Genomic DNA, 26,977 nt, shown 5'->3' on the forward strand with positions numbered 1-26,977 from the left:
AGCCTTTGTCCCACACTACGGGGGGTCGACTACATGAATCCTTTTTCTTCATTGTTTCATGTTAAAAGTCAAATTCTCGTTTAAATCTAATAAAGAAAGATCATTTCTAATATTTTCTAACCAAGACTTTTTAGGCCTACCTCTTTCTTTCTTAACAAAAGTCAGATCTAATAACTCTACTTTCCTAACCGGGTCATCGGAAGGCATCCGTTTTATGTGGTCAAACCATCTAAGGAGACTCTCTCTAATCTTATCTTCCACTGGAGCTACTCCAACCTTTTCATGCATATGCTTATTTCGTATCCTATCTATAAGGGTAAAGCCACTCATCCACCTGGGAATCCTCATCTCTGCAATACTTAACTTGGTAATCATATGCAAAAAGCAAACACCAAGGTACATCCTCTTGCAAATGTCTAGTGAGAACATCCAAGACTAAAGCAAAAAGATATGGGCTATATAAAAAGAGCAAATATCTAAAACAGAAGTAAAACAATTTGAAGGATATATTTCTGAATGCTTTTGTCAGCTGACCAAAGAATGTTTACAGCGTGAAAGAGAATGTTAAAAATGGCGTATAAAAAGGTAATACATTAATTTTAATCAAAAAGAGCAAGAAGGTTCTCGGTGATTAGTTTATATCTCACCTCTAACCTCTACAAAAATTAATGCATCTGAAATGTTAGCCAATATGAATTAAAATGAACCAAAATGAGTAAAAACCTGGGTTAGAATAAAATCGTTCCCTTCTTCTATGTTAAGCAAGTTTCTTAGCACGGCCAGTTGAAGGGCCAGCTTCCTCCTTCTTCGATCCAGAAGCTTCAGGCTTCCTTGCCCAAGCGGGAGCTCTGTCTGGCTCATAACGGTAGTCATAGAACAGCTCTTCCCCAGCACCAATGCGTTCCTTGGCAAATATGCCTACTCTGTGATCACCAGCTACCATGATTACCTTAGCATAGCAATTTGGCTCAGGGGAATGATTGGCAAACTTCAACTTATCACCCTTGCGGTAAGCATCGAGAACAAACTGCATTGATATAATTATATCAGAAGTCTATATATATAGCATTGATAGGTGAACAGAACATTCTTGCTATGGAATTAGAATTACATGCCTGATCATTCAGATTGAAAAGAAAGGATGAGTTTTCACGATCGTAAATCTTCCCCCGCTTATCTGCCTCTCTATGAGAGATCAGTTCACCGGTGTATTCTCCAAGATATTCATGCTTACCAACGCTATTCTGTTGAAGGATTACAATATTGTTGGTCATCAGTGAGCTTAAGATCCAAAAGCTCAGGTGGGAAAGAAAAGTGAATTACCTTTAGGAAAGCACCCCAACCAGAAATATCAGATCCACCTAGTAGTACCTGTATGTAAGAAGATCGGCACTTTAAAACTGGTTGAAAAGGATTCACCTAAGTAACTCAAGAATGTACTAAGATAAAAGAATATAAGCTAATCATTTTCCCTTAGTATCAGTGAAAACAAGAAATGAAACAAAACTATGATATTGTCTATGTGAAACAATATGTAAAGGACATTAATAAATGGAACAAAGAAGGCTGTCAATTTCCTGGTAGGCAACCACTTGAATTACTCATGGACAGAAGGTACACGGGAATACACATGAATGCCCAACAATAGTAGAGTAGCAGAGACAAAAAGTGGGCATAGTTTAAATAAAAGATTCATCGCCCAGTTCCACAAAAACTGGAATCAGTTTAAACACTTCACATTTAATCGCGCAGCTTCAACTTAATAAAAAATAATTATTATTTTTATTGTAAACACAAAGTTACGGACTTAAAGGAACATACTAAGTCATGAATGGTTGAACAGCTCAACATATTTCGAAATGATGTTAACATTGAAATTATAGATATGCAAATCCAAATACTAAAGAAGAAACGACACCTGTCACAAGTGCCTTCTACACTAGTGATAAGATGTCATTTCGGTAAATTAATAGAAGTTTAGAGGAATCAATCTGATGACGGACTTGAGTATATTTTCTAAATGGATGCAATGTTTTGAAAAGTAGATTGGGCAGATCGAATTATAAATAATACAGAAGATATTAACCACTATAAAATAGGCTTGGAAAGGAATAAAAAAATCGCACAAGCCAACAGTCAAATCTTTGAATTCCTCATAATTTTTTGAAGGTTCTTACTTTGACCCAAAATTAATTTAATTTTATGCCAACGACTTATTGACTATGGAAAACCAGTGTAGAGTAGAAACATCTTTCCAATCAAAATTTTGACTGTGCCGGAAGATGCTAATGTTATATAGGAAATAATAGTTAGTAATATAAAAAATGTTACAAAAAAAGTATTTGAAGTATCAAAATGAAAAACTCTCAATAATAAAAATAGCTGATAATAAATCAAAATAGGTAAAAATAATCAAAAATAAAAAGCTTTGTTATAAAAATTTATTTAGATTTAAAAGTTAAGAAATTTGAAAAAGATATAAAAGGGCACACAAGTAGTAATAAAGTAACATGGGATCTAAAGAACTTGGAGAGGCAAAACAAAGAGATAGAAGCCTTGGCTCGATGACCAAGCTTCCTCGATATTGAGCGGATTGAGAACTTGATGGTGGCCGACCTTCTCAATGAAGATGGGCATTTGAATACACAAACGTTGGAGAGGTGCTTTGGCCAAATCTTAATCGAGAAGATAACGTGCATTCAGCTAGACCATGGGAGCTCGAGCGATTCTATTGAATTGCTCAAGATGCCGCTCAATTCCACGGTGGCATGCATCGCCTACAAATGCTTGTTTCAGTTCCCGGATGGTTTGTTCTTACCGATTTCAAAACTTCGTCTTCACCAAAGAGAAAAGGTCTTTTGGTGGCGCATATGTAAGGAGATTATCCCTACCAATCAGTGGCTCCTCACTCATGGTCTTCAATATGATGCTCGTCGCCCTTGAGTTGTTCCGGCATTGAAGACATCAACCATATCACAGCTACCTACAATCAGTTGCACAGAATTTTGGACTCTCTTACCAGATGGGGCTTCTTCTCCCCACACTTCTCTGGACTTTGTGAGTTGTTGGATGTGATTAGTCATGTTACTACAAGCTCGCATGGGTGGGTACAAATCTATTGTTATGCGGTTTATCAAATTTAGCGTGGTAGGAATGCTAAGAAGCATAGCCAGCTTTTCCCAATCCTTCCATTATAGCCGTAGGGATTCTTAAGGCCCTCCCTCACATCTGGTTTCCTTCTCACCCAGATCAGTGGGACGCTCCTTCGCTTTTTGGGTTGCCGACTTTTTCCTCGTGGGATTGGGATAGCTTGCAAGTAGAACTACAAGCTATGTAGTACATTAGTAGGCTCTTGGAGGAGTAGATGTTTGAGATGGCCGGTTTGATTATTGAAGAGGACAATTACAATATAATCAAGCTCCTTGAAGACTGCAAGGCTCAACAGGCATGGGGATGTCGGTCGCAAGTTGGTGATGCTTTTAATTAGATCCACCTCTTTCACAATGTCCACTTCCAGCATGTGCCTAGGTGCTACAATTCAGCTACTCATTTATGTGCCCAAAGGGCTATACTATGTGACTTTGTTTGGATTTTTGGGAATAGGAATAGAGATACAATTACTCAAGATTTTTTTGATATCCTTGAGGAGGTTATGAGCTCACATGCTCACACTTAGGGCCCTTTATTTTGTTCTTTTTTCTATGTTTTGTAACTAGTCTTGGTTTAATGAATGCAATATGCACACTTCCAAGACAAAAAACAAAGAGATAAAAGAAGAATTTAGTTCAAGTAAAGTGCATTAAAGATGAAGATCAAAAAATGATTTTATTAGAAGAGGATATTCAATAAAGGTTGATAAGATATTTCGATAAGTTTTTCAATGAAGATTGTAGGAATACAATTAATTTTAGTGACCATTAACACCCTAAACAAAAAAGATATTTTTATTTTTATTGTTGTATTAGTAAAATCAAAGTTAAAGAGAGCTTTCAAGAAAAATTAAGGATAGAAAAGCTGTTGAACCTGATGACATTCTAATAGAAGTATGGGAATGCCTAGGAGAAGAGAAAATGTCTTAGCTTACAAAATTTTCAAAATTATTTTGAAGACTAAAAAGACGTCAAATGCGATTATTCCCATTTTTAAGAAAGAAAAGTGATGCACAAAAGTTCGCAAATTATAAAAGAATTAAATTAATGTGTCAAACATTAAAATTATGTGGGAGAGTTTTTGAGCATAGGTTATGATATGAAACTAATGTTTCTAAAAATCAATTTAGATTCATGATGGGTAAGTTTGTTATGGAAGCTATACATTTATTGAAAGGTTTGTTAGAGAAGTATAGACATAATAAGAAAGATCTACATATGATATTTATTGATTTAGAAAAAGCATATGATAAAAAGTTCCAATAATTAGATTTATCTTCATAAGTGCAAATTAAAAATAAATTATAGCCATTGTATAACTTCTTTAGAGATCAAATCAATTTCTTAGTTAAGTTATTATTGTGTTTCCTAGTGATCTCAGCAACAATTTTTTTTTTACTTGATGCCAATAAAATTAAAGGTCTTTCAATTTTCTATTAACACATTAATAAAATGGGTTCGACTTTTTTTACATTGGCTGGCACCTTATTAAGGAAGAAGCTAGTTCTTGAAATTATTCTCAATGATATTTGAAGATATTGTTAAAATAGCCAAACCATTTCCCTATCTCACAAAGCTTTTACTCAAAAAGGGGACCTTAATAGCATCCAAACTTAGAACAATATTTTGATTAAAAAGAAAAAAAAGTATCAACAAATATTCATTCAATTAAGGCTTAAAAAAAGACTAATCGTGGAGCCCGACTATTTCTATTAATTTTGTGTAGACATATAAAAATTCATGATGAACATGTGAATATAATGACATAAATTTTTATTAGTACACTTGAAAAAATACATATGAATAAAATAAATAAAATCTAAAAACAAATATTTATAAGCATAAAAATATATATTCATAAAATAACAATATCTTCCATACACCATTTAAAACTTGTGGAATTAAATTTAGAAACGTCTCAACCCTTATTTTAACAAACTTATAATCGAATTTAACATCCCGATCAACATAACTGAACAACATTATAATTGAATCCTACTCTAAAGACCCTTAAATCAAGCACTTGAAATGTTGTTCGAAATATTGAGATATCAATTGAAGGATAAAAAAATCACCAAATCTTGCATGCTTGTAGAAATATAGAGCATCTCAACAAGAAGAATCCAACGAGCCCAAAATCACTTAATTACGACATCATCAAAGCACTCAAATATCCAAAAAAAATTTATAATCAAATGAATCAATATAGGTCATTTAATAAAGCGTTTTGGAATTAGGCTAGGCTTCTCAAAATATTATTCTCAAAAAATTATAACTAGACTTCATTCTTTACATGAAAAAAAGCTAGGAGTATGGACCTTCGACTTGAAATTAGAGAGAGCTCTATTTTTGAATTGTAATTGTCAAAAAGCCTCAATCTTATTATTATTGTCTGACAACAGTCGTAAAACTGCCTCCATTTATTCGTCACCAAACTACCACGATTTGACCACCATTATCGAACTGCTACCATTTAGCACCATCTTCGAATCACCATTGTCCGACTACCTGCGCCCAACTACAAACCCAGAGCATTGTCACCCACTACAATACCACCACCATTGGTCACACAACGATCTTCAGACTAGCATTGTCTAGTTACGATATGCCGACTATAATCTGCCTATTGTCACCAAACCACACCAATGCCAACTAGCTCCATTACCCGCTATGTTCAAATGCAAATAACATCAAAGCACACCATTGCCTATAACTAATGTATGTCATTGATAGCAACGCCAAGGCCTGTTAACACCAACTCTAAACATCAACAATAAGATTTATATTTAACTTCTTAATCTCTAAACTCTTCTTCTCAAAGGAGAACGACCATATACTGTCACGACCCGGCCCCAAATACTCGAATTAACTAGACAAGAACATAAATCGAACGGTATTAACATTCCATTCTTTTCAATGAACACATTAACATAAAACCTCTCAAAGCAACTCAAGAGCTACTATAACAAAGATATTTCATAAAATCGATTCATTTTACTTTTTAAAGCTAATAATTGCAACAGTCATAATTTACATGTTTTCATTATTGCTTCGTCTTCTATAGATGTATTATTCTCTTTCAATCATTTCTAAATCTTTGGAAACTTACCTGAAAATATTTATTTAATGCAATGAGTTTACAAAATAAACTCAGTGGGTAACTTCTATAATAATCAACATGTTTAAAATACAATATATATAACATTTGATATATGTCTATTCAATTAACATTTGATATATATTTTCTTTCTTTGGTTCATTTGATTCCATTCAATTCTTTATACATATCATATTATATTCATGTTATAAGTGTATATTCCTTTTCTCATTTAATTAGTAGAGGAGCATCGTCCAATTATACCAAAGATACAACCATTTCCATTTTGTTTACCTTTTTCATAACATTTTCTTTTTTACGTATACGGGTGCATTGTTTTCCCAGTCAGTATCATACAGGGCTAAACTCCTCTAAATTTATATGCTTATCATTTTCTCTTTTCGATTTATTTTTCATTCATTCATATATTATTTTCTTTAATACATACTTTCTTAATGGATATAAGTATCATATATGTATAATTGCTTTCTAACTTTACTTTGTATTTCTTTTACATTCATTTACATATTTATGTCACATTTACATACTTTATCATGATAATTGATGCATACTATTATATATACAATTGAATTTTACATTGTTTTCACTATTATGAATAAAGCAATGTAAACTTAAATGTATATATATGATAGTATGCATCCATTATACACATATATGATACTTATATGTATTTAGAAAGTATATATTAAAGAAATAATATATGAATGAATGAAAAATAAATGAAAAAAGGAAAATGATAAGCATGCAAATTTATAAGAGTTGACCCCCGTATGGTACTAGCTGGAGAAGTAATATACTCGTGCACACAAAAAGGAAAAATGTTATGGAAACGAAAAAGGAAATAAAAATGATTGTATCTTTGGTAGATTTAGATGATGCTCCTATACTAATTAAATGATAAAAGGAATACAAACTTATAAAATGAATATAATATGATATGTCTAAAAGAATGAAATGAACCAAAGAAAATAAATGTATATCAAATGTTAAATAAATAGACATATATCAAATATTATATGTATTGTACTTTATACATGCTAAATGTTATTGAAGTTATCAATGTAAGTCTACAAAAATTTAAAATGGCTAAAAGAGAAGGGTACGTCTATAGAAGACAGCGCAACAATAAAAATAAGTAAATTATGATTGTTGTAATTATTAGCTTTGAAAAGTAAAATAAATAGATTTTATGGAATATCTTTGTTATAGTGGCTCTTCAAATGCTTTGAGAGATTTTATGTTAATGTGTTCATTGAAAATAATGGAATGTTAATATCGTCTGATTTTTGTTCTCACCTCGTTAATTCGAGTATCCAGGTCGGGTTGTGATATTTCTACCAAAAATGGAATTTTAATCTCTAAATTCTTCTTCTCAAAGAAGAACGACCATATACTATCATATCTCAAATCTCTTCCAACTTCAAACATGGAATCCATCCTCAACAATTTATGTCTAGTGCATTGAATCAAAACCTTCCCTAACATGCAACAACCTTTAGTTTGAGTAATGATTGAAACATAAAATAAATGTTTCTTTTGTTGAATTGTAAGATATTAAAATAAAAATATTTTTCAATGAATTTACATCCGTGCATTTGATGCATGTGAATTTAAACAAGATTGCAAAAAAAAAATCATGTTTTTTACATTCATGTAATTAAAATAGGGCATGATTGATACCTCTTATCACATGGCATTTTATCAATTTATCACTCAAATAAAAAGAGCAAGGAATAACAAATTAATCAAAAAAAAATAGTGGTTCACTATACCCTTTGTTGTTGCTTTAGGAGAAGCTTCATATTTCTGCATTCATAATTGTCTCCTAGTTGTACAGGCCCGCCAAAACTGCCATCACCACATCTGCATTGGAAATTAAATGAACAATATTATAGGATATTTGAACGTGAAAATCAGATGCAATAATCAAAAGGTACACCAAAATTGGTTGTTAAATCCTGAATAACCCATATAAGATATGGAAGTTTTTACGTGATAGAAAGATAAGCCAAATCCATACCCAACCCAGCAATTTCTACAAACATCTGGATCACATTCTCTATCAGCAGCAAAGCAAGGACATTGACGACTGCGACATTGACTCTTAGCACAATGGCATCCTCTAAAACGGTTCTTGCAAATCTTTGGACACCTATTTGCCAACATCACAAGTGAACATCAGAAGTCGCCAAGTCTTTCACAAAACCCACAAGATCAGATAATACAATATTACCATCATAGCAGAAATACATTATTATCATCATTATTATAACGTGAGAGGCGTAAAATTTAATAGTATTATTAGAAATGAATGCATGCTAAAGAAGAGTGTAAAATGAGAAAAGTAAAAAACTACAAAAGCATATGATTTGGTATGCTACTAATAATCAGACAGCAGCAGAGAATTTAAAAGAGAAAAAAGGAAAAAAAATAAAAAAACAGGCACGACACATCTGTTCATCCCAGACCCTAAAAGAAAGCATTTTTAATTAAATTATTCCAACATGTTTGACAGTGGGATCAGTACCACAGAAAAATGGGTATAAAGCTGTTGACGGCATGCACTTGGATTCACACTGCAATATGCAACTTGAGCATAGAGCACCCTAAACTGAATAAGTATCTTATGAGAATAAACTAAAAACAGCTGCTTTTTGAGGGACTACTTCCCGAGTAATAAAACTACAGTGAAAAGTTCAATGAAGTCAGTGGAAACAGTACTCTCCTTTGAAGATCAGCATGATTGAATTTAGGCTTCATTTGGGACGGCTTTCTTTCTACTTTTTAAAGCAGCTTTTTTTTTAGAAAAAATTTAATTTTTGTACTAAAAAGCTGCTTTAAGAAGCAGTAAGAAAGCCGTCCCAAACGAAGCCTTAATCTAAATTTTTTCTCTATATTGTTAAAAAAAAGAGTACGTTTTTTATGCAGTCACTAGTAGAGGTATAAAGCAACAGTTTTTGCACAGAGGGATATGGTGAGCCCGCTTACAAAAGGAAAAAAATGATTTCGGGGCCTTTTTAATATGCAGAAACCATAGTTTAATAATTTTTACAGCCTTAGTTAATTAACTGCTAATATAAAGTCAATTTGATTTAATAAAATAGATTATAGCTTATAGATTATCACAGGGTCATTGTCAAATTTAGTTTAGAAGACCATGCTCATAATCATTATGCAATTTACACTGTCCTTGCAGCTAAACAGATATTAGGTCCGGGGTCCCTTCTGTCTGATCACATGTGCCTCTCATTTTGGAAGACCTTTTTGTAGATACAACATCCTTTATTAGTTGCAACTAAACTCCTAGCGAGATGGAGAGGATGGGTGGTCGCCAATGGCAAACCAGCCCACCACCTTATAATGCAGAGTACTGCAGTGGATAGAAATTGCTAATAGTACTCATTCCTACCCAAAATTTTTTATCGCCAAGGCAAAAGGAGGCTAATCGAAACTCGTATGTCATAGGATGGAGTTTGGGGATTGTTTTGGGGGAATTGAAGATGAAATGGCTGCTGCAACTGTTTTTATCTTCAAAAAAATGAAAGAACAGAGACAAACTTACCCACAGTACTTTTCACAGCAAGTTCCATTCAGAATGCAAGGGCACTGTTTTCCACAAGCAGATTGACAACCACAAGGGTTATACTGCCGACAAGGCTGATCTTTCCTCTCTGAAATCCTTTTCCTGATGGAATGGTAACCAGCAGACTTCCAGGTATATTTCAAGCGACGAACTCTACCTCGTCTCCTGACGAACCTTGACCTTGCTCGTACATCCATGCCCTGAAACCACCAACAAAAAAGTAGACATTCAGTATTTGATTGTATGCATAGACGTATTCAGTAGGAATACTTTTTTTTCTAAATTATTGAAGTCAACCTTGGCATGTCCTTCAACTAGAGAATGAGAACCATCAGAAGCACAATACATTGCTTTATTTTCAATGAAGTTCAAGTAGTGGTAAATCTCCATGCAAGTTTTCAGTCCACTTAAAAGATTTCTAGCAATTAAACAGCTGTCCAGACAAGAAACCACACAGTTAGACGCAAAAGCATCAAATAACCAATCTATGAAGCTTTTGCACAAAGTGCAAAATGGATTACGCAATTCAGTTGAAGAGAATGAGGATAGATTTAGAGAGTTTAACCTATACTATTAGTTAAACATAAACACTTAAGCCCAGGTGAAGATGATGAGCCTTCTAAATAATAAGACATGAACAAACTTTAGCCAAGTACAAACTATTATGTTCACATGGGCTAATCTTCCGCAGCCTAGCAGTTGCAAAAGATACGTCAGGAGTAACACAATTGCTAGGCAGGTCGAGATTTATAAGAATGGCAATGCATAACACAATTTAGGAAAATACAAATTTTGACGGGTCAACAATCGCAAGTCTTTCAATATACATGATACATACCGAGACAATCAAGAGGATGCCAGATGTTTCAATATAATTATGTTATGAGTGACGGTCAACATAGGGCAGTTTTTAAGATATAGAATCTACCAAAGACACTCCACAGCAATATATACTAATCAAAAGGAGCACCCGAGTGTTCTTTTAGATTTTAAAAAGATCCTATTCTCACTAGGGGTGTTAAAATACCTGTTAACGGTGAGTGGCGCACCATGGCACAAAGGTCCCTTTTGAGCCATGGCGCATAGCGCACATCATTTTGAACATGGCGCAAACTATATAAGAATTTTAAAATAATAAACATGAATATGAAATATCATTAAAAATGAAAGACAAGCTATTCAAGAGACAATAATTCACATTTAAAGTCTCCATCCCTTCCTCCTCTCCTATAGAGTCCAATGTCTCCCAATCAAAGCATGCACTCATGAAGAAAACTTATACAAAGCATGCACTCATGAAGAAGCAGACTAACACTAACAAATATTTCTAAAGATGGTGAATACAACAAAATGCTAGGCTGCCGGGGGTCGAAGGGGGCGCTGCCCCGAGGCGGGGTTTGACCTACCCAGTCAAGTCGCAGGGTCGAAAGGCAGCGCCCTTGCAGGGGTTTCCGGGGGCAGCGCTCATGAAGAAAATTTTATTTGTAAGAGTAATTTTGAAGTTCTGCTTATTTTAAAAGTTCGTAAGTTGTTTGTATGAAAAGATACATAGAGGTACCGAGCGGTACCGAGCATGTACATAGCGGTACCGAGCATGTACCTAACAGTATCGAGCATGTACCTAGCAGTACCGAGCGTTTTTTATTATTATTATTATTATTTTAAGATGTGGACGCCTCTAAACCATGGTTGCTAGTGAAACACTTCAAGTAGTAATCAATAAGAATCATACATGTTAAGTTGTAAATTCTTGTAAAAAATATTCATAAGTATAATGAAATTTAAAAATAATTTGGCGCACTATTTTGCGACATGCACCATGGCTCACATGTGGCGCAAATAGCGCGCGCTACTTTAAACACATGCGCATCGCCATGAACATGGCGCCTTTGGTGCGCCGCGCCGTGCGCAATGGCGCACGCTATTTTGCGCCATTGACAACTAAGGGTGTTAAGTATTGATATGTCATCAAAAAATTATCTTGATCAGGCACGAATCTCAATGCAAAACCAAATTGGAAACTTTCAGAATTAAAATTGGGACCATCCGAACTCCGATTTCAGCAAACTTACAGTCAAACAGAACGTCTCAGAACTACGAACCCAACGACACCAAATCCAACCCAATCCGATCCCAAATGGGTCCAAATCAAGGGTTAGAAGCGCTGTTGGAAGGTTCAAACCACAATTTGGATTATCAAACGGTTTCCAATACATTTCACAAGATATCTGCTCTTTGTGAGCGCAAATTAATCTCCAATTCAACATCCTAGCCAAATTGTTACGAAGTGTGGATGAACTTTAGTTTTAAGTTTTTTTGTGATTAAATTTTCATTTAAATGTTTAAAATTTGGTAGATATTAAATTCTGAAATTTTAATAAGCATAACCCTTTTTTTCATTCCAAAACAAGCATCATTAATTATTTAATTATTTAATGCCTTCCCTTCAAAGAAGCAATGATGTATTGTATTAGAAGATTGCCCTCTAGCAACATGGTTTGAAATATCTTCTTGTTCAGAAGCTCTTATATGCAACATGGAGTGGTGAAAATCTAATTAAGGCTTCCTTGATTTGTGCATGGTCGTAGAGCTAGGGATTCAACTGGTGCTTGTAGCAATTATATGTGATTTAGAGTTTTGTGTAAGGTTCAAAATACATGAGCCAAGTTTTGGCATGATCTCAATAAATGTAACGAAACATGGCAAAATACTCCTTCATTAAATCTCTATGGTGTCAATAATTCTATGAAAGCCCCTATAGTGATGATAGTATGATTTCAAGCAACATAGGAGTTGCCCTCACCTCAACAATTGCACAGTTGCATGACGACCCTTTGAACCGATCATAGAACCGCGAACTTTGGACTCTTCCAAAGGTTGACAGGTATTGCGATTGCCCACACCTTGGGTCTTCCTTCTCTCAAATACTCAACATTGAGGGAGACAAAGAGAAATCTGAATTTTCATTAATCGATCATCATCCTACAGTACAAGAGAGCTAGCCTATAAATAGGTATCATAAAAAGAAAAATAGCAAAGACTAAAATGCCCTTCGGGCTACAACACCACATGACCACTCCTAAGGGTAAAATTGAAAAAACAGTAATATAAAATAACCTAGTACATAAGACATCAAAAATAAAATAAACTCTAGATCATAGCCGTTGATCTTCTGATGTCCTCATCAATGTCTTCAAACAATTAACTGGAAATAGCTCAAGTGTTCTTAAAACTGCAACCCTACAGACAGAAGACAGTGCCACATAGGCCGAATGCGAAATTAGCCCCACGGTATTTCGGGCCCTACGAGATAGTGGAAAGGATTGGAGTTTTGGAGTACAGGTTGACCCCTGACTGCCACTATACACCCAGTATTCCATATGTCACAGTTGAGGAAAGCTCTATGGGAGCATCTAATTAGTGCAGAGTTACTAGCGAAATTGATGGAGAAGTTGGAAGTGGTCTTAGAACCACTGGAGCTAAAAGGTGTGAAATCATGTAATGAGGGGAATAAAGAAGTGGCTGATAAAATGGAGAGGCCTTCCCGACTTCGATGCCACTTGGGAACTGTATGAGAGGGTGAAGCATCAGTTTCCTTCATTTCACCTTGAGGACAAGGCGAGTTTTTGGGATGGAGGGCTAATGTTAGACTAGCTCAAGGGGTGGGAGTGGGGGGGGGGAGCGGAACCAAGGAGAGTCAGGGGGGTTTGCTAAGTAGATGGGGCCCACACAATAATTGAGCTTTGTGTTTGAGGGAAATTTCAAATTAGGGTTGTTTATGAATTAAATATTTATCATTTTGCTTTAATTAGTCTTGTCTTACTAGGGTTAAGGTTATCTGAATTTGAGATCTTGTGTTTGATTTTGGGCTCTAGGCTTTAGATAGAGATTTGGAGAGTGAAATCTTCCTTTCGAATCGAAGATTCATTGTGTCGGGTTGTTTCTTTTATTTTCCCACTCAATTCTAAGTGATTTTCTTGGTGATTTTTCTCTAAATTCTGTGAAAACAATTGTGTATTGCTGATTTTCTCTGAATTTCTGCATTATTTTCTATTACTTTGGGTTGTTACCTATTAAAATACAATACAAAACTAAAGAGAAAATTGGATCCACAAATCAGAAGAACAAGAGAAAATTGGATCCACAAATCAGAAGAACAAGGTCAGGACAACAATTCATAGTTTATAGTACACCCGATCTAGAAAACGGTCTAAGGATTGAACCAAGTCATGATTATATTAAAAATAAACCTATAACATTAGGTTTATTTTGTAAACTAGTTTATTATTACTTTAGACAGTTGACCCTCTTTCTTTTCATTTATACAAGCCTATAAATAAACCCCCTCTTGCTATAATTAAAGTTATGGAAATGAAATTCTGATTTTCTCTCCCCCTTCTTCTCTTGTTCCTCTTCTTCCTCTAGGAGTCTCCACCTACTCAAAAGATATCCTATCCTTCTTGATTCAATCAAGAAGTATAACATATTCACCCAATCTTAAATTGCAAGGAAAGAAAGAAAGCAAGGGAGAGGGAAAGAGAGAAATCAAGAAGTGCTAATTAGCTAACATATAACACTAAATAACATAAGGAAGAATGATACTCTCATTTACCGAATGGACTATTTAAATTATTGCAAAAAATATTTTGTAAACATATTAGATGAATCCTTTGATAAAAGAAGTTGAATTTATGTATAATTGAAAAGAAGATAAGAATGAATTTAAACAACCGCACAAGAATGGCTGACCTGTTTCTACCAAAAATTTCTATGCCTTTTGAGACAAGACCCTTCTCAAAGGTCCTCCATGACTTGTAGCAGCTATCACCTTTGTATATATTCTCACCAACAAACTCTTTTCTTGAAACTTCATCACCATCAGTGGCTGGTGTCTCCTTGATCATCCCGGTATGAGTTTCATTGGGAACTTCAGGACAAGTTGAATCAAAACCATCATGCAGTACCAATTTCTTTTTTTTGGATTTTTTTACAGCTTTCTTTGAAACTTTGGAAGGCAATGATGAAGCGGATCCCTTTTTACCATAGCATATTTTTGACCGAAGTTTCATGTCTTGCTTAGCAATTGATCCCTTAACTACAGAATCCGAGTCTGATGGTACCACTTGCTTCTGTTTCTTCCTTAAGGAACCTAACACACGCTCGGCAACTCTTTTGTTATTTTTCTTCCCACTTTTTACACCAAGATTAGTCTTTGGAGGTGATGAGTGATTAACGGTCAAATGCTCCTGGCAATGCCTCACTTCTGACTCGCTACTTTCGGATACAGCCCTTGCAGTTAATGAAGCACTTTCACTTTGATTGGACCTTACTCTCCTTCCAATTGAGGAACTACAAGATTTCTTTCTTGGCGAAAGATGTGTTCCAGCACTTCCATTTGAATTACTAAGTTCTTCAGGTACACGAGGCATCTGAGAATTCACAGTTGCATTGCTCTCTGATTTGGAGGCCTGACAAGAAAGTGCTTAGAAACTTCATAAATGTTCACACAATCTATAGCATAAATGATCAACAAGATTCAGCAAATAGTATAAATGACTAATTCGATAAAATCATCAGTATACAAACTTCATCAATTATAATCAAGCCTACAGAACGCCTACCAGCCTATAACAATGGATGCCACATGGAGATCCATCATCTGAGCAGCTCCATGGAAGTTGTTTTTCTGACTGACAAGGGACAACCATAACCACTAAAGATTTAACATGCAAGGATACAAATTTACTTTCAATCAACTTACAGGAAATACTAAATCCTGAGAACATCCATGCAATCTACAATCAAAAACCTGCAGGACACACCAGGAATCAATAAGAAAATGATATTACCAGAGTAGGATAACAAGCAACGGCGAAAACATAGATAAAGAAAGTATCAGGGTGCACTTACTAGACACCTTCTGCAGAAAAGGTTATCAAAGGAATCAAGAGCAGCATCCAGATCTTTTTCCAAAAATGAATCTTCAATCTTGTCATCTTTTGGAACAGTTCTACCACAATTGTTACTTCTCTCTGACACAGAAATATTCTCGTATCTTGCCTGTATAAGATGTTTGGTGTTGTTTCATACGTCTGTAAATGCCAGCACAAAATGAATGGCAAAGACCTAAGCCCAAGATTACAGTAAATGGATATTCATCACATTTAAAAAGTAATCCAGGGCAGTAATAAAATTAACGACAGAAATAGTTGTGCAAAACATAGAGAAGTTCAGTTTGAAGAAAATATCACTAACGATACCTTGATTTCACTAGGACCCTTATCAAGGCACTGAGACAATGAATCAAGCACAAGATCAGAGAGGCCTACTTCTTGGATAGTCAGCCTGGGTTAAAATCCAAATTATTAGTTTAGATCTTGAATACAATAAACAATATAATTTGAAATTACCAATCAAATTTGAAATATATAAAGCCATTTGAGAGAATATTTCAAGGCCAAATTAACAAAAAAAAAAACTTTTGCAAGCATGAAGTAGATCTTTGATAGTGCTCTAAATCATCATGAGGTGGAAAAACTCTTCTATCAATTATGCAATGCTTACTACCTAGGGAAGAATGATTGATAAAGCAGGAATATCTTTTTATAGTATTTACCATTAAATCACTAAGTGATCAATCTTTGAGAAACCTCCTCTGCATATTGTTTCAAATATATTGAAAAATATACAATTTCTTAAACAATAGCATGTCCCCTAAGTAATACACATCCATAGATCAAGAACTTTAAATGGGATTTCAAGAAAATTTGCTTACAAACCCCAAAATTTCAACTCTCCCCACTCAGCAGAAACAGTTCATTAGTTCCAAGATCCTCTAATATCTGCTGTGATGACCAACATTATAATTTCATACTTAATGGCCATTTCAAGGCAACTTTTTCACAACTTTATTTTTCAAAACACAACAACAAAAACATCAAGTCTTTATCCCACTACGTGGGGTCTCAACTACATAAAACCTTTTTTTCTGTTGTGTCATGTTAAGAGTCAAATTCTCATTTAAATATAATAAAAAAATATCATTTATAATACTTTCTAACCAAGTCTTTTAAGGTCTAACTCCACCTTTCTTAACATATGTCAAATCTAATACATATACTCTGCGAACCGGGTCATCAGAAGGCCGACGTTTTATGTGATCAAATCATCTAAGGCGAGTCTCTCTAATCTTATCCACCAATAGGGAAACCCCAACCTTTTCATGTATATACTCGTTTCATATTCTGCCTATAGGGGTAAAACCACTCATCCACCTAAGTATCTTCATCTCTGAAACACTTTAACTTAATTGTATGATTCTCTTTTAATGGCCAACATTCTGCGCCATAAAGCATTGCAGGTCTCACCACCATCTTAAGAAATTTTCTCTAATGTTTGAGGGGTACTTTTCTATCACACAACACTGCAATGGGCCTGATATATTCCTCCACTTCAACCATCCAACCTAAATTCTACTAATAATATTTCCATCTATTTCACCGTCACTGTGAACATACCTAAGATATTTAAAAACATGTACTCTTTTTAATGACTTGATTGCCCAAAGTCACAATCCCCCCACTAGATATATTACTACTAAAATTGCACTCAATTCAAAAGGGATTTAGACTATGATGCACAGACATGGACACGGCGACACAGACACGACACGACACGGACACGGGACACGATTTTTTTTTAAAATATAGGACACAGGTACGGCGCGGACACGGCAATACATTTTTTATATAGTGTATATATATTAATATAATATAATATTAAAAATGCAAACAATAATAAATGAATGATATGATAACTTGTCTAACTTATAATATAAAATATCTAGTACAACCATAAAAATATAAACAAATAATCACTTACTACAACATCAAGCATTCAAGCTTCAACTATTAGGATTAGCTTTAGAGGTTTGTTTTTGGTTTTCAATATCATCATCATTGAATATCACTACTTTCAACTCTTGTTCAAGAAGAGAAAGATTTGTAATTGTGCAAAAAAAGAGGAGATTAAAATACCTTCATTGCCAAAGAGAAATGAAAATGAGAATATTCGATGAATGGGTATTAAATGCAGACGTTGATTTCGTGTTGTGGATAGAAAATAAGAAATTTAGTTTAAATCTCGTCAAATATAAGAAATTATATTTTAAAAAAATTATAAAATATTTAAGATACGTGTGTCAGACACGTGTGTCCAATTTGTTTTTAATATTTTTTAATCGGACACGTTTTCGGCGTGTCTGACATGTGTCGGAGGAGTGTCGGACGAGTGTCGTGTCGGATACGGTATCGTACACTGCACGCCTCTTTGAGGAGAAGTGTCGGTGCATCATAGGTTTTTAGATCTACTCAAACAAAAACCTTAAGACTCTAAAATTGACCTCCATAATTCAAGTTTTCCTTCAACTCTTATGTAGTCTTATCAACAAGAAGAATATCATCAGCAAAAAGCATACAATAGGGTACATATGATACACCTTGGTATCAAAAAACAATCCACAAACAAGATGACTTAAGCACAAAACATATTTTATTGCTAGAAAAATAAATAACAAGAAGAAAGATACAATTGATCCTCTTTCAAGAGGAGGATCTTCTCTCCCAAATCCTAGACACCGTTAGGATCCCTCAGACAAGAAAGAACTACAGCACTCAAATAAAAATCTATATAAAAAAAAAACTAGCCCTAACCTTAGACTTAAATAGAATTCCTCCTTCCCTCCAAAATCAATCTCCTTCCCAATAAGTTTCCCTCATATATTTGAAATTCAATTAAGAAAAGATCTCTTAATTGATTCTCTCCTAACATAATATTTTATTTCTTTACTGGGCCCCACCTCCTCAGTCGCCTCTCTCTAGGTTTGTCGGCCCCACCTGGGCAATAATCGGCTAAACCGACTAATCCAACATCTCGCAGGTCCAGCTTGGTGCAGACCCCCTCTGCTCCCGTTGTATCAACATTCTCTTGCAAACGTCTAGTAAGGACATCCATGACTAAAGCAAAAAATATATGGGCTTAAAGTTAATCCTTGATGTAATCGAACTAAAATAGGAAAATACTTGGTCAAATCACCTTGTGTTTGAACAAAACAGACATAATTTTATATGACTATAACGTTCTTGTTGTTTTTCAAAAATTCCTATGTTGAGAAGTTACTCATTATTATCAAATATGCTTATAGTATTATAAGCATAAAAAAAATAATTGTTATTAAAAATTTTCAAAAAGAAAAATGTTTATAACACCCACAATAGTTTAAAAAAAAAACTCATAACTATTTTACAACTAATATAACGGTCCTAAACATATTTTAGGTTCTCTAGCAAGGTAACATAGCTTTGATGTCCATATGAATAAATTATATTGAAATAAAGGAGAAAATTTGCATGCATATTTTCATCTTTATATGCACGCACCTTTGACTTGTGTGTATTTATATCCAGTTAGTCTAAATAGAATGACAAATTTATGCGTGCAACATGAGCATGCATTGATCTACTTGCATATGCATGTAAAAATTATGTGTTCCATGGCTTTAAAACATGAAGCCTTAACAAAAATCAAGATAGATGCACATAATCTATAATATTTTCAATGGTGAGAGTGAGAACAATCTTTTTTTATAAGGGATTGTTTGGTTGGAAAAAAAAAATGTAAAGTAAAGTAAATGCATTACTTATTCACTTTTTGGTGTTTGGTTGGATTAAAAGTAAATCCAAGGTAAAGTAAAGTAAATGCAATGCATTCCATTTTAGTTCATTTTTTAGGTAAAGTGTTCTCGCCCAATTTGACCGAGAACACTTTACACCGCTCAAGTGCTACCTTGACCGCCTATGGCGGCCACCGCCTACACCGCCACCTATCCGCCGCCTCGGGCACAACATTTTTATACTTTACATTGCATTTTTATTTCAAACCAAACAAAAAATTTTAAATTCACGCATTCCTTTTACACTCGTCCAAACAACTATAAATTATTTCTTTTACACCGCATTCCTTTTACATTACACTCCTTTTTCAAACAACTAAATAGCCCCTAAATATAACAAGGCATTATCATAAACATAGCACCATTCCAACTTCTGGTTTTGGCATCATAAATCCTTATCTTCTAATTCTACTATGTGCTACATCGAACGCAAGGGCTAGCAGTACAACTCTTTCTAAACAGTTTCTAGGCAAGTAACATGTGGTCTCTTTACATTTCATACCTTTCATATTATTTTTATGACTGAACTTTTTTATGCAGTTTATGTTACCCATTTGACAAACAAAATTGCGTAGCTATATTTTCTACAACCTAATCAATCTATTTATTACTCTCATCCACTACATCAATCCTGATTTTTTCAACTTGATCATCTAAATTTTCAATTTACACTTAACAAGGTTGTGCCTAATTTTTTTGTTGCCCTGACTTGGTAATCGTCAAAACTTCAAGGTTAATTGATTATATTAGTGTTTTATGAAGTTTATACTTAAGTATGAAATATTTTCTTATCAAATTATACTCTTAAGAGAAATTGTTCAATCTATCAACTCAACTTTGACTCTACAAACCATAGTTTTATAGTCTTATTTATGTGTCAACCAATTTTTGCACAACTCTCCTCAATATTTTGTACATAAAGCCAAAATTTAAAAAGAGACATTTCATATTTTTAAATTGCACAATATAAACTCGATTTTTCGTCTATTAATTTTACCATTTTTTTAAATGTTCTCCATTATTCTAACATTTTACTTAAAAAAGGAGAAATTATTAAAACTATGGAATGCACAAACATCAAATAGAAAAATAACCTTTTTAAAGAATTTCTAAAAAAGCACTTCCACAATTTATTATATCAAAAAGGAATAAGTGAAAATTTATCTTTGATGTGGCTCTATTTGTGAATGAGAACCCTCAAGTCATTATATAACAATTTTTGACACTTGTCACTATTCCATCGTATATGTCATTAACAACCTCAGAATATATTTTACAAGAGGGTTGAGCCAATAGTAGTACAATTCATAACTACAAATGGGCCCATCCACATTACTACTTAACATGGATCCAAACCTAACTTCACCCTGCGTAATAGGTGACTTCTCTTTTTATATTTAATTTGACTTCCATGTAAATTTGAGAATGTGCATAACCAAGAAAGACTTGATTATTAAATGAAAGAAGCATGATTGCTCCTTAAAATCTTCATCCTCTCCTCTCCACCTTAGGCTCTCTTCTCCTCTTATTCCTTAGCCCAGCCGATCCTAGCTATCCTCTCTCCCTCACAACCAAGAGCTTCACACCTAGCTCTCAATCTACTCTCTCCTTTCCCCATCCTCTCAATCATACTCTCCTCTCCGCAACAAGAACAAATACCACAAGGTTAAGATCGATTCCATTACATTGCAAATGCATTAATAGCTCTTTGGTATATGAATTTGATGACAAGGGGCCATAAATTACAAACATTGAAAGTTTGAACCACTCATCAGCAGCAATGAGGGGAAGAATCAAAAAGATTGCAAGTGACAAGCAATGCACAAAGTGCTCAACATAACATGCAGTACTTTTTACTTACAGTAAAGGTTAATTCTACAAATTTACATGTATTCTTGCAGTGAGTCACCTAGAAGAACATGTTGTGGGTGGTAACTTTTATTAAGTACACGCTATCCGTTCTATGAATATCAGCAATTCAAAATGATATGAATTTGGTCAAATTTTCAATTTTAAAGCTCATGCTAAGATCATGCATATGCAAGTTCATGTGTTAATAGATAAATATCTTGATGGTAACTATAATTCCTTGCATCACAACGTACTATTTTTCAAAGAAGTGCTCTATCCCATTAAAGATGTAGTGTCATAATGGCATCAACCACCCAAAGCTTTCTTGCAGTACATGAATAAGATTTGTCATTAAAACATGAAACTTTGTCCATTAGAGAAAATCTGATCATCTCCAGGGCTCTAAACCACAGCTCTGGAGCCTGGACAGATGTCTGGGTTCAGGAGGGAAAAACTGAACATCTACAAAGCCAATGCAAGCCTATTTCAACTCATGTTAAATGGCACGGTAATTTCATCCTGAAACCTTTACTGCATGACTCACCTCTCACCCACTCACCACCAACGCACATATTTTCATTGCATTGGGAAAACATTGGCACAACATACACGACAGTCATATCCCTCAATTTTCCTTCCTAGCTACCTCCCTAAGAATATTTCTACAATAATATTAGTATAGAACAATTCATAGAGCCAATGTCCAACTAAATAAGAGAAATATTTGATAATTATGGAAATGCATTTTCTTGAGCAACATATGGCTGCTATCTATGGTGCAGATGCAACAATTACAAAGCTCGATCAAGTTAACATAAAATGTCTTATTAAAATAAAAAATAATAAATGATTGCAATATGATCTTAAGATATTATGTACTATAGAATTTGGAAATGCAGTTTTTCATCGATTTTTCTTAATTGAAACACTCATACTAAAAAATCACTTTCAAGGTGTGTGCCAACTGCTATAGATACCACATATTTTCGTTTCATTTATGCCAAACAACAACAACAAGCCTTTATCCCACTACGTGGGGTCGGCTACATGAATCCTTTTTCTCCATTGTGTCCTATTAAAAGTTAAATTCTCGTTTAAATCTAATAAAGAAAGGTCATTCCTAATATTTTCTAACCAAGTCTTTTTAGGTCTACCCCTACCTTTCTTACCATAAGTCAAATATAATACCTTTACTCTCCTAACCGGGTCATCGGAAGGCCGCCGTTTTATGTGACCAAACCATCTAAGGCGACTCTCTCTAATCTTATCTTCTAATGGAGCAACTCCAACCTTTTCATTTATGCCAAATAAGAAAAATTAAAAAGGTCATATAAATATACCATATTTTATATAGTTCTAAAATATAAATTATAAATTTAATAGTGTTGCAAATATCGTTAATTTTGTTAAACAAATAGTTAAACTTATGGTTGCGATCAATGAGTTGAATTTTGCCAGCTCAAGTTTTGAATTTTAATGGAATTTTTTTATAAGATCTTTTCCATTTGATAGCAACATTATAACACAATTAATTATTTATAACATTTTAAACTAGATGATCAAAACTCTTGCCTCAGACTAGAAATTTTGGTTTAGATACATTTTCAATTGAATGGTTAGGTTCAATGAATTGCATTTAATTGTTAAGATTAAAAATGAATAATAAATGGCAAAGATCACCTCTTGCTTGATTTCAAAGAGTTTACTTAGATGCCTTGGCTTTTATCTTAAAAAATGGCTACTAAACATCCTGAGAGGAATAACAATTTGGTCACTGAAACCACTGGGGTGAAGAAAAGGCCTTCCTAACAATATATTTATCCTTCTCATAAATAAACATTTCATCAAGTAAAAACCTCAAATGGAAATTCTACTTAGGTTCCATTCAACTTTTGCTAACAAGGTTTGTCAACACAATATTCCCGGAACAGTCTCTAAAGCTGAAAACTATGTCAAATAAATAAAGATTAATGATTTAAATAGTAAGAAAGTTGCCTAATTCATTAAGTGCAATCCTAGAAAAGTCAACGCATTATTGCAATGAAAAGGCATAACTAGCAACATAAATATGCAGTAACTAGTGCTAAGTAATAAGGCCTTGTAAGAGTTCCGTTGCAAGATAAGGGATCGCTGAGAATGAAGTTTGATGAAAATTTCAATCCTCGATTTAGAGATTTCATACTTTACCTACCTAAGAATATAATCTTCAATATTTACAAACGCTTTCTTATCATCTTCCTCATCAACTATATCTTCTTCACTATCACTGCAAATTAAAGCTTCACCACAGCTTTGATCATAATATATTCTTCTACGGCCAACAACGGATTGATCCTCTGCCATTCTCTGATTTCTGCATAAAGAATTTCAAAAGCTCAGAAATATGGTAAATTTAGCCAGATAATAGAGGATAAGTCAGTGGACTCAACATCAAAAAGTTACTGCAGCTAGTCCTAACAGGCAATTAAAAATTAATGCCAGATGTAAAATTCTATAAACAAATTTGAAATTTTTATTGCTTTTAAACCAATAAATCTATATGATAAAGCTGACAGAAGTAAATCGCTTGATAATTATGAGTTCATAAAATCCACCCAATATAATTCTGTGAGATTGATGGATGCTTATAATTAACTGATCGATACCTTTTAACTTGCTTATGTGTATCATAGGTGGGCGGTACATAAGCCAAACAATGCATAAATATCTATAAACAACAACTGCATTCGCTGATTGTGAAGCCGTAAAATAGCTTGAGGTTGAGCATATTTAGTACCTGTCCAAGAAAATCCATGTAGTGTATGGAGGTAGCTTTGGCATTTCAGCTAGTTTGATAGGACGGATTGAATTCTTTCCACCAAAGTTTTGACCAAAAAGAATAGCTGATGGTGTATGGGAACTTTCTTCTTGGTAACCACTGCTATCTTTATCTGTACAGGAGATGTCAAGGTTATTTAGCATGCAAAGTGCATCATTTTGCCTTCTTGTAAGCAAATCCACACCAGCATCACTACTTTCAGCTGTATTGTTTCTCCTGAACTTTGACATATTGTAGATATGCTGTGTAATGCCACTTAGTTTCTGTTTGTTCTCTTCAATTCTTTTCTAAAAATATTCAACACAACAGGTTTACGCATCATGTAAAAAAACAAAATTTTGAAAAAAAAAAAAAAACTAAACATAAGGAATAGTAATACAAAGTTTGGCCTAAAGAAGACAGTTTTTACAAGTAGAAAACCTTGATGAGGATGCAACGATCAGAAACAACTTGTTTCTTCAAGGAATCAATAACAGAAAGAATGTCACGAGTAGTAGGCACCCCTTCCTTCACTCCATCAATCTGCTTTTGTAGAGAAACAAAATTTGTTGTCATAAATGTAAGAAGCATACAGCTTATGCGTTATAAAACTATACACCAGCTGCTACATAGGACATAAGTGAGGAGTACAATATTGGAGTTTCTATTATTTGTGTAGTCGTAGCAAAACTGCATTAATTAATTGCAACTGACAGGTCTCCCTGAACAGGAAGTGAGGTTGCACTTCATTCTGAAATTGAGTAAAAGAATTGTGCTCAGAACCCGCACGACTGGATATTTTGAAATGGCTAGTACCCTTAAGTGGTGGTATAAACCCTAATGTAGCTTTTTCATCATAGTATCAAGAAGTTAAGGAATCCATCTAAAACGTATAGTAGCTTCACAACATGATGTAATATCAAAAGTAAAGGACTTAACCAAAAAAGAAAAGAGGAAGAGGTTTTTCAAAAGAAAAAAAACTTCTACCTATTAAAATTTTGAAAAGTAGTTAAAGAAACAAGACATACATTCAAAAGCATCCTTTTCAATTTATTAAAAAAAATCCTATTAGTTTTGCAAATCCAGTTAGCAAACAAAACAAAAAATCCTTCTCCTCTTTTCTCCTATCCTGAGAAATATAAGTCATTAGCATCCGAATCCTGACCAGCAGAAAATCACGGGTGCAGCAAACCTCCGTTTACTTCCATTTGAAGAACTCCTTAATCTCCCTTCAGAAATAGATCTAGAGCTAAAAATTCAAATTCAACCAACACGAAAACGAAAGTTCAACCCCAACGATCCAATAACCAACCACACTTCGCAAAAAAGCAATGCAGCTAACATTCAGTCAAAACTAACGAAGATCTCGCATAATCCAACCCACATTCCGACAAGAACCAAAATTAGCCGAGCCCAACCCGTCTCTCAGCGAAAAGAATGAGTCAAGCAATCCGCACCTGGACAGCAGCTGGGGGCTCCGATTTGCCGGCGGAGACTGCGGAAGAGACCTTGGAAGCCATGGCGGGCCTTGGCCCGGTTCGAAAACCCTAGGACTCGCTGCAGCGGCAGCGCGCGCCCCCAAATTGTAAAAAGGAAGGCAGAAATCGACAAGACGACACGCGAGACTGTTATTTACGGGGGAAGGCATCCACCGCGTCTTTATTTTTGAAATCGTATTTCTATACTGGCGAAGAAAAATCGCGGTACAGCCGCTTCTGATTCAGCGGGTCTACTGCGCCGCCCAAACATGGTGGGAATCGCCGATTATTCGGCCAAAGAAGTCTCAGACGCTTGATCCGATTCCAACCGCCGAGACGGTAGGTGAGCGGCGGCTGGAAAAGCTTACAATTTAAATATATCATTGAATTCGTTATAAGATCAGTATAAATAATAATTAATTAAATTAAATTTATATTAATTATATTTGAAAATAAATTTAATAATTAAAAAATGTTATCATTATCAAGTTTTTACCTAAGTTTCTTATTTCATTTAACAAGTCAGCTGAAAATTTTATAAGCCCTCTTTGAAGCTCTTAAATCAAAATCATGTGTATATAATTATAATGAATTATAAACTTTAATTTAAAAAAGTCGTTTGTGATGACTTTTTTACTGCTTCTTAAAGCATTTTTACAAAAAAATAATTTTTTTTTCTACTAGACATGTGTTTTAAAAAGCATAAAGAAAGTCGTCCCAAATAAAATATTAGACTTTGTTTGAGACAGTTTTCTTACTACTTAAAAAATTTTTTTAATACAAAAATTTAAAAGCTGTTTTAAGAAGCAGTAAGAAAGCCGTCTTAAACGAAGCTTAATGTAATTTAAACCCAATTCAACCTAACTCGCTCATTATATAAAATCTACCTTTTTTTTCTACAATAAAATGAATTCATCGAGCATTGATTGGAAATTGAAATTTTGGGCAATTGTGAATGATTCTCAGCCAAAACAATTAAAAGCTATTAAATGAGTAAATTTGGAAGGTGTAAGAAATGCATTGATTTTTAGGCAATATGGAGACTAAGGAAAGTTGATATTTACAGCCTTGTTCCTTGTTTTGTTTACAAATTGTTTGTGCCCGTGACAATGCGACTGAGAATGGAAAAATGTTGATGAATTAAATGTTAGGGATTTTTAAGAGGAACCATAACAAAAATGTAATTGCAAATATGCACCCAATTCTTTAATAATGTTTGGTATGCTTGCAATTTACCAATTTTTTTCCAAGATGTTATCATAATCGATTGC

At 34.2% G+C, this 26,977-nt stretch overlaps 1 protein-coding gene across 2 annotated transcripts; it reads right to left on the bottom strand.

Annotated features, from left to right (window-relative positions):
* Positions 1-484: 484 nt before the first annotated feature.
* LOC110113338 (histone-lysine N-methyltransferase EZ1) lies at positions 485-26,056 on the bottom strand. Of its 2 annotated transcripts, XM_020845887.2 has the most exons (16): positions 25,686-26,056; positions 24,670-24,771; positions 24,208-24,536; positions 23,623-23,784; positions 16,111-16,195; positions 15,761-15,910; positions 15,612-15,659; positions 15,472-15,540; positions 14,600-15,318; positions 10,148-10,283; positions 9,830-10,050; positions 8,288-8,419; positions 8,040-8,130; positions 1,324-1,371; positions 1,116-1,244; positions 485-1,027 (listed from the first exon to the last, which is right to left on the bottom strand). In XM_020845887.2, exons 1-16 carry the CDS (start codon positions 25,746-25,748, stop codon positions 758-760), a joined length of 2,754 nt encoding a protein of 917 aa, XP_020701546.1. In that variant the 5' UTR covers positions 25,749-26,056; the 3' UTR covers positions 485-757. The 2 variants fall into 2 exon arrangements, with proteins under 2 accessions (XP_020701546.1, XP_028548158.1); XM_028692325.1 differs by lacking the exon at positions 25,686-26,056 and having other exon boundaries at positions 24,208-24,361.
* Positions 26,057-26,977: the final 921 nt, after the last annotated feature.

Source organism: Dendrobium catenatum, unplaced genomic scaffold (assembly GCF_001605985.2).
Source record: "Dendrobium catenatum unplaced genomic scaffold, ASM160598v2 fragScaff_scaffold_156, whole genome shotgun sequence".
NCBI classification, from domain to species: Eukaryota; Viridiplantae; Streptophyta; class Magnoliopsida; order Asparagales; family Orchidaceae; genus Dendrobium; species Dendrobium catenatum.